We start from the raw sequence: 8,913 nt of genomic DNA, 5'->3' as shown, positions 1-8,913 counted from the left end.
TGAGTGCAAACTATTCTGGTGTGGCCCAGCCATGTCCCGGTCAAAAGGGGACATTTAAGGTCGATGCGGACCCGAAGCTGCCATCCGGCTCAGTGATCATGAGGCCAGTCCTGGCCCCCCACTGCAACCCTCCAAGCCAGTGGGATGGGGTTTGCACTCTTAGGGATAGCAGCCAAACTTGACTCTGGGCCCCCAATAATTCCATCATGTTCGGTCGGCCGAACCTCGAAATTTTGATCACTTGCAGAGCACGTGAACAAAATTAATTCTGCTCCTCATAGCCATAGTGCTCCACAATATTCGCAGATTATCGAGAAAGTATAGTTCTTACCAGACCATACACATCTACAGAAAGACAAATAGTACTGCTAACTGAATTGCCTTCTTTGCGGTTCACCATTATAGAGATTTTGTCTGAGTGGATCATATCTACAGAAAGGTAAATAGTGCCACCAACTAGATTGTCTTCTTTGCGGTTCACCATTATCGCGGTTTAGTGCTGGAACTGTAATGCAATCTTTTACTTTTACCCCATCCACACTGGTGATTGTACCAAAAAGAAAAAAAAAACGGATCCACCTTATCATCCCACCGTCAAATCACAGCAGACTGTTAATATTATACATCAGGACCGTTGCACCGGGATCCAACGGAGAGAACAACCGACGCCTTGGAAATATGTTTTAAGTTAAAAGAGAAAAGAAGAGGGAAAAGATTAGAAGAGAAGCTTGCGACGGGGGCGGGGAGGAGGCCGCGAGGAAAGGTCGGCGAGGTCGCGGATGGTCTCGGCGACGAGATCCTTGAAGATCTGCCGTTCGATGTGGAGGACGGCGTCGGACATCTCGGCGGAGGGGAGGGTGCCCCAGCCGCGGTCGCCAGCGAGGTCCTTGCGGATGGCGCCGCAGGTGACGTCGTTGAAGTCGTCCGCCGGGTGGACCTGCTCTCGTATCCGCCGCACCTCCACCCACACCTCCCGCGCCAGCGGGGAGGCGGCGCCGGGGAGGGACCTCGCGCGTGTGAAGGCTTCCCAAGGGGAAGCATGGCGCTTGCGGTCGAGGATCTCGGTCACGGTGTCGAAGACAAGCCGGCGGTGGAGCCGCGAGACCTTGGAGAGGCCGGCGGCTGACGCCTGGTGCTGCTTCTCGAGGACCGCGAACACGTCGGAGGGGTCACCAAGGCGATCGGACACGCGGACGATCTGCGAGACGTACACGTAGTCGTGGTCCTCCGCGTGGGGCCCATCCGCGCCAATCGATCCGATAGCCGGCGTTGCTGCGCTCCAGGGCTCCTCCTCCCAGTCCAACGTTTGACCTGTGGACGACCACACGGAGATACAAATCAACGGCCGCAGAACAAAACTGCGCCTAGTGCGCATGTTAGCATTTTTCCTATGCTTTTTTTTTTTGTTGCACGTTAGATATAAGTCATCGTACTCGGCTAACGTGCGCACCGGCTGGGCGAAACATTTCGTCGTACTTTCCGAAAAGAAAGTGACGGTTACTAGCATCCGCTGCCGTGCATCGGTGAGGGGAGCACGTTAGATTCAGGGAGGGGGAGTGCTCGGCGCACCTTACCGCACCCGGAATGAGCGCCAAAGAGGTTTTTTTTTCGCCCGTTTCGTCCCCGGCGGTTCTCAATATATATATATATATATATTCGGGTACGGGTGCGTCAAGGGGCACGCACGGCACTTTCCCTCAGGGACTCGCGTCCAGTTGTGATGCGCGCCGAGTGCTAACGTAAGCCGCCAGCTCGGCTCCAGCTGGAGCACGAAGCAGAAGGCGCGAAAGCAATGCTAACGTCGGCCGAGGCAGCGATGGGTTTCGCAGTTGGGAAAGGCTCGCTCGCTCACCTTTGAAGTCGATGGCGCGCTTCGTGACGGGTGACGGCGAGCGCTCGTCGCAGAGAAAAGACGAGTCCAGCACCGACACCGGGCTCGGCTGCTGTTCCATCGCGGTAACCTGCTCCGCCCCCGTGATCGCCGCAATGCTGTGCAACAGCTTGTCGCACCTCTCCAACAAACTCTTCCCCGTCCTGTACTCCTCCGCCGTCGATCTCTGCGGACCATCACCGTCCATTTTAAAGACATTTTAAAAACGCTAATAATGCATTTAGGAAATTAAAAAATAAAAATACCTCGAAATCTAATTGAGGGAAGGAACTCATGCTGCTGGTATCGTCCTCCATTAGTGAGCAGATCATATCCTTCATAGAGATCTCAGATGGTACTCTCCGATTCCTCGGGGATCGGACGGCCAGCGGGTCCGGCCCGACCCTCTTCGGGCTGGCCTTGGGGGATTGGACGCCGGAGATTATCCGCTGGGGCAGGGGGCTCGTCGGGAGCTCTGCATTTAAGGCCCTCCGCCTCGCCGGCGAGCTTGGTTCCGCCGAACTCGGGGTCCGGGTTCTCCTATTGTTGATACCTCTCGGGTTCCGGTCGACCTCCGCACGGTCCCCCCTGGCCCTCGCCGGCAGAACGGCTGCGCCCACGGCGGCGGCCCGGCGGGGGGGTGTGGACCGGGACGGAATGGGAGGGGACTCGCTGGCGGGTCGCCGGGAAGGCTTCGCCGAAGGCTTCATGACGACGATCGGGGAGTCGGTGGCGGAGATCTGGCGGTGGTGGTGGTCGTAGATGAGGTTGCGGCGCCCGTTGATCTGTTGATCGGACGGCTTGGAGCGGAGGAGGCCCTTGAGCTGGAGCGCCTCCAGGATCTGCTTCAGAGTCTCCAGATCCTTGGCCGGCTCGTCGATGCCACGCATTCGAAGGCGCCGCTCGATCGCGCCGTAGAGCGATCGCGTCCGCTTCGGCGGCTCCGGGAAGAAGTCCTGGGCGTCGAAGAAGCTCTTCCGCTGGAGGGGTGGAATTGGTGTTCTCGACGGCGGGTCGAGCTTCGCGTATTGGAGCCGGAACTCGCCGAAATCCGCCCCGAAGAACTCCTCGTCCGAGATCACGGCACCCGGATGAGGCTTCTGGAAGGAGCTGACGTCGACGAAGCGGTAGTCTCTGGGGACCCGAGACTCGGATGCGGATCGCCGAAGCTCGGCCCTCTTCGGCTCCCCTCCTCCCCCGCCGCCGCCGCCGCCGCCGCCGTCGCCTCCGGATTTCGGCAGCTCATCGAGCCCCATCAGCCGCGCGACAACGCTCGGGGACCGGCGCTGCCTCTCGCTCTCGTCCACCGCCTCCGAGACGCCGGATTGATTCCCGGAGACTGCCGTCCGGATCTCCCGTGGTCGGAGCTTGCCCCTGGCATCCACGACGGCACGGCTGTCGAGAGAGAGCCGCGGGGTTTCTCGTAGCTTACAGGAGGACCTTTGCTCGTCCTTGAAATCGGACACCGGGAGCAGGAACGGGAGCGAAAGCCTTGCCGGGGCCTGCGCCGGAGCGCAGCTCTCCGGCAAGGGCGGGCACGCCTCCGGAGACGGGGACCTCTGGATCTCCTTAACGAATGAAACCGACGAAACCTCGGATCTCTCCGACGGTGACGTCGATCCGGCGACCTGCATTCACTCACCAAATGCACCATTAGAAAACCCCGAAAACCCACAAAGTCAAATATTTTTTCAAGAAAACGAGCCCGAATTCGTACCGGAGAGGAGGGGAGGCGCTTGGAGGCGTAGAGCCGCTTTCCAGCGTGGATCTGGTGGCGATCGAAGAGTTGGAGGAATCCGGCCATGCAACCCATCTGCCTCTCGAGGCTCTTTTCGTCGGAGATCCCCCGACCAACGCCCGGCGTCATCTTCTCCGGCGGCGGAGCGCGTCTGCTCTCAGGTGAGATATCTCCCTTCTCTCTCTGTTTCCTTATTTCACATGCGTCGCCTATGCGAGCTTTCGTCACGGCTCCCGCTTCGGGGGTTTTAAAAGCGACGTCGTACGGCAAATGTCAATATGGCCCCTGTATAATTTCGGAAATGACGAACGTGTCCTAGTTTGGGGTCTATTTGGATATCGGTAGTTTGGTTTTTTGTGCGGGAACGGGGGTGAGGGAAAATTTTTTCCTCGCGGTCTTTTGTTGGGGGAGGGCCCGCACGGGCTTCCAGCTGCGGGAGCATTTGACCGGAAGAAGACCAAAGTGCCCTTGGGGGTGACGCACTCGAGTCCGACTCGTGTCCGATAAATTAATCCAATTGTTATCGCAAATCACATAGTTACAGTTCGAGCCTAGCAAGCCGGCAGATATTAAAGTAAGGGATGTTGAATAGACCGCTATTCTCGGTTTGCATTTTTACTAATCCACATGAGAAAATTAATTTTTCCTTTCACTATTGTTGCCACTAGAATTTAAATTGAAGAATTGAGATCGGTATACGATCGAGGTGGAGCTTTGGTATTGAGGTTTCGTGCTATAAAGCTAGGCCGGCGAGTTGGCGGAAACTGCCAATGGAAAAGGAACTTGAGCTCGAGCGAAACAACTCCTGGCTAACCTAAGAACAGCAAAAACAAGTTTTGTCGTAGGAGTTTGTCCAGCGGAAAACCCTCGGATGCTTAAATCAGTCGAATTCTAGGGAAAACAATGAAAAAATTGAGAGAGTGAGAGTTTTTTTAGAGAGAGAAAGTGGAGAAAAACCTACTTAAGGGTCTCTCATTTGTCTCCTTATATAGATAGGGATCAGTACCCATTATTGAGATTGATGAGACATACTTTAACTATTCAATAGTGGCTGCCAGATCATGTACGTGGGTAAAAATTAATTACCCAATCATGTTATAACGGCCTACCAACCATAATAGGTTATAATTACTGCTGAGATTATGACCATGCTCTTAATGGGCTAACTATCTTTAAATGGACTTTAATAGGAGACATGTGGCTCTTCTTAGAACGACACCGAGATTAGATACTTTGGCTCATATCATAGTGGGGTCAACAAATTTACACCAAATCACTTGCCCCACTCTTTCAAGCCTGAGGTTGCCTCCGATCAGATGAAGGAAGTAGCAATATTGAGTTGGTTGAGGTTATATTTGACACTTGTAGATCATTTCGGAAGCGTTATTTGATGTAGAATGGTGTCGATTGAGATCTCTCAAGCATCATTTTTTTGTCACAATTCTCTAGATGACGATGGAACTTTTCAAAAGGATTTGAAATGGCGATCCGGACGAATTAATAATAGCGTATCCCGAGCTGAGACATAGCACAATTAGCTTAAATAACTGTTAGGTTGCGTTGATCTGGGCTAGTCACGTGCCTATAAAAGGTATTAATCCGCTCCTTCTTCTTCTTCTTCTTTTCTTTCTCTCTTATTTCATGTTTATTCTTCCATTTCTGCCATGAATAAAGGTGGCATTTCTTTTGTGAATTGCACGTCCGACCCTCTTTCTCCTAGGTCCATCGTTCTCCCTCTGGTAGCTCGAAGATTGGGTTCGAAGCTTTCTTCGGACCTAAGAATAAGGAGTTCATCCTCATCCAAGAGGATCTGGACAGACTTCGAATCCAATATTTCATCCCTTCAGAATTCAATCTCAAGCTTCCCTGTCCCCAAGACTGAGTTACTTCTCCCCCTCCTCATCTTGGCTTGTACGAGGAAACACTTAAAGTGGGGTTGAGACTTCTACTCCATCCCTTCATCTCTAAACTAACGATTTATTATTATTTGGTTCTGTTGGGGGGGGAAATGGGCCACCCCACAAATACAATTAAAGCACCCAAATCCGACAGCGAGCCGAGCTCATAGGTCAAGCCGAGCTCAGAGGCCGAGCTCAGAAGGCTGCCGAGCTCAGAAGGCTGCCGAGCTCAGAAGGCCGAGCACAGCAGACCGAGACCAGAAGGCTGCCGAGCACAGAAGGCTGCCGAGCTCAGAAGGCCGAGACCAGAAGGCCGAGACCAGAAGGCCGAGCACAGAAGGTTGAGCACATAAGACTGCCGAGCTCAGAAGGCTGTCGAGCTCAGAAGGCCGAGCACAGCAGGCCGAGACCAGAAGGCTTCCGAGCACAGAAGGTTGAGCACAGAAGACTGCCGAGCTCAGAAGGCTGTCGAGCTCAGAAGGCCGAGCACAGCAGGCCGAGCACAGAAGGCCGCCGAGCACAGAAGGCCGAGGACAGCAGGCCGAGACCAGAAGGCTGCCGAGCACAGAAGACTGCCAAGCTCAGAAGGCCGGACCAGAAGGCCGAACACAGAAGGCTGCCGAGCTCAGAAGGCTGCCGAGCTCAGAAGGCCGAGCACAGAAGGCCGAGCTGACCTTAGAAGGCCGACCTCGTCGTCTATATGCTGCGGCCATGCCCTGCAGCAGCCTCACCGCACCATGCTTTACTTGCCGGCCACGCCACGACATATCAATCAGGAACCATACCCTGCTACGACTGTCAACGTCTCACCATTCCCAAGAATGTACTGCACTGCGCGCCACAAGCAAGCTCTGGCTACGCGTCATCTCCTCCCATGATGGGAACGGGCCATCCACGGCAACTCATTACTTCACACGCCCACGTCCAATCGTGACGGTAACCCATTAATTCGCCCAGTCATATCACAGGTAACCCTGCCACTCTCCCTATAAAAAGGGAGGCTTCCTCCTCCCAAGGGAGGGTTTTGGACTTCTACATACAGTCCCTCTCCTTCTCCAAAATTAAGCCCCCCTCTGACTTAAGCATCGGAGGGCCGGCGCCGGAAACTCCGGCCACCGGCATTTTGCAGGTCTCCCGGAGGACACCGCCTGCCGACGGACCGCCGCCCGCCATTCTTGCGCCGGAGCTCCTCCTCCTCAGCCGATGGCCGCCCCCGGGTCCAAATTCTAGCAACAGGTTCCAACCCACTTAGTCCCCAATCTCTAGCGGGTTATCATCGATTTTCTTGTTCTGTATCTTCTTCTTGATGTCTGACCCACCGTTACTCTCTTTCGAGCTTTTTTCACTTTAAAGAGGCATCTTCGGGAGAGGAATTGGTGGTATTTTTGTCTTCAAAAAAGCTATCAACTTATCTAAGGAACTTCTTTCTTGGTTCATGCGTGGCATTTCAACACGCTTTGGGAAAAGCCCCGTGCCCCTCTTGCGGGATTTGTTGTTCGAACAGACTTTGATCAATGTCGGCCTGAGCATAGTTGATCTCTAGGGTAAATACTATTACTTTTGATCGTATTCTGGTCTTTTGTTTAGGTTGTAACAGAGTCTAACATTTTATCTTCGATATTGCAATAATGAAGGCCGGTCTTACTATACTAAAGTAAATCGTCCTTAAGAGGATGACCACTCGGAGCAAGCCCCACATGAAAAGGGCTTAGAAGGCTTCTTCTTTTGTCCCTCCAAAGCTAATTGCAGCAGCCTTCGACTAGGATTGGGCAGCAATTAATGACGATGACAAAGATGGGGCAAAGACTTCATCAGAGTATACAAACTGAAATGCCGAAGAAAAGGGGAGAATGGTCGAAGATGGAAATGCATCAGCATAGTAGCCCTCAAGTCTCAGGTGAATGCAGCTGAGAGAAAAGTAAGGGGGTAAATACCTTTCATAAGCATGAAATAGCCTAGATTGATGCAACCTTATAGCCACCTGAGTTGATCGTGCCACATATCGGCTTAGGATATGCTGTTATCAACTTACCTGGATCGTCATTTCAAATCTTCTTGAGCAATCCTATCACCACCTAGAAAATTGCGCCAAAACAATGATGCTTCGGAGACTTCAATCAATGCCACTCTGCATTAAATGCTACTTTCAGACCCTTATGCATAGATCTAGAATCAGGCTTGAAAGTGAGGAACAAGTGATGTGGTTTATATATGCTGAGGAACCTTAATACAAACCAAAGTACCTAACCTCGATGTTATCCGAAGTGATTGATCTCAGAGATAGCTAAAGTGCCATTCTAATCAAACCAAACAATGGAGAAGGACCATGTGTCTCCCACATTAAAAATATGGTCATTATCTCAGCGATAGTTCCAACCCATTATGGTTGGTTGGCCATTACAGTATGATCGGGGTAGTTAATTTCTACCGGTGTGCATGATCTGGTAGTCATTATTGAGTTGTAAAAGTATGTCTCATCAATCTCGGTAACAAGTGCCGATCTCCCTCTATGTAAGGGAACAAACGAGGGACGTTCAGGTAGGTTTGTCTTCTCTCTACAAACTGTGTCTCTCTCAAATCTTTTACTATTTTTTAGAATCCAGCTGACTTAAGCATCGGCAGTTTTCCCACAAGCCAAACTCCGGCAAGAGGACTTTCTTTTTCTATTTTTAGGTCAACCATATGTCATTCTGCTCAAGCTCAAGTTTCTTTCCCATCAGCAATATCCACCAACTTGCCAACCTAGGTTAACAACTCGAAACCTTAATACTGGCCTCATCTTCATCTCGGTCATATACCGACGTCAATTCTTCTGTTCAAATTCTAGCGACAACAACTACAATTTTCATTAGTTCATTTTTTTCATGTATATTAACTCAAGATGGCAATCTTTGAGACAATTCATTAGCCTAACTTACTAGACCATGTTTGTACAATAATTGCCGTGATTGATCTACTTATTGAATAAATAAAGTTCATCATGAGATCCTTGCTATGAACTAGGACTTGCCTCATCAATCAAGTCACTTTATTTAGCCATTAAAAATGGAAAAGTGAAGTATGGGCCAGTCTTCCTCTCTATTTCGCTCAACAATCGGGAGAAAAGTCTTGATCTATAGGTGCCCATAGAAAAGTTGGTAAAATCACTAAGAATTTAATTTCAGTGGCTTGGATTCAATCCTACCTTTGTCCTTAAAGGGTAGGTTGGGCTCATGATATATCCCTCATAAACATTAAAATATAATAAAATAAGAAAAAAATCTTGATCTACATGGCCTAATTTGGTCTATTTAATAATTGGTTCCGGTCAACATAATTATGTCCCAAATCAACATCTAGCTAGTAACTTAAGACCTCTATGGTTGAATGAATTACATAGATCGGATTAGGTCATCCTCTTTTTAGTT

The 8,913-nt window shown here is 51.0% G+C and overlaps 1 protein-coding gene across 1 annotated transcript; it reads right to left on the bottom strand.

The window, feature by feature from the left end:
- Positions 1 to 377: 377 nt before the first annotated feature.
- On the bottom strand, positions 378 to 3,923 carry LOC103716362 (protein LONGIFOLIA 1-like). Its single transcript, XM_008804324.4, has 4 exons — positions 3,588 to 3,923; positions 2,137 to 3,498; positions 1,853 to 2,057; positions 378 to 1,311 (listed from the first exon to the last, which is right to left on the bottom strand). Exons 1-4 carry the CDS (start codon positions 3,735 to 3,737, stop codon positions 716 to 718), a joined length of 2,313 nt encoding a protein of 770 aa, XP_008802546.2. The 5' UTR covers positions 3,738 to 3,923; the 3' UTR covers positions 378 to 715.
- Positions 3,924 to 8,913: the final 4,990 nt, after the last annotated feature.

The sequence above is a fragment of the Phoenix dactylifera genome, chromosome 11 (assembly GCF_009389715.1).
Source record: "Phoenix dactylifera cultivar Barhee BC4 chromosome 11, palm_55x_up_171113_PBpolish2nd_filt_p, whole genome shotgun sequence".
NCBI classification, from domain to species: Eukaryota; Viridiplantae; Streptophyta; class Magnoliopsida; order Arecales; family Arecaceae; genus Phoenix; species Phoenix dactylifera.
Note: the sequence above shows the minus strand (reverse complement) of the source record. Positions and strands in the feature narration are given on the sequence as shown.

Coding starts and splice junctions, on each gene's coding strand:
- LOC103716362 (XM_008804324.4), bottom strand. CDS start 3,737: ATGACGCCGGGCGTTGGTCGGGGGATCTCCGACGAAAAGAGCCTCGAG. Junction 2,058..2,136: donor TCCCTCAATTAGATTTCGAG/GTATTTTTATTT, acceptor GATGGTCCGCAG/AGATCGACGGCGGAGGAGTA. Junction 1,312..1,852: donor GCGCGCCATCGACTTCAAAG/GTGAGCGAGCGA, acceptor GGTCGTCCACAG/GTCAAACGTTGGACTGGGAG.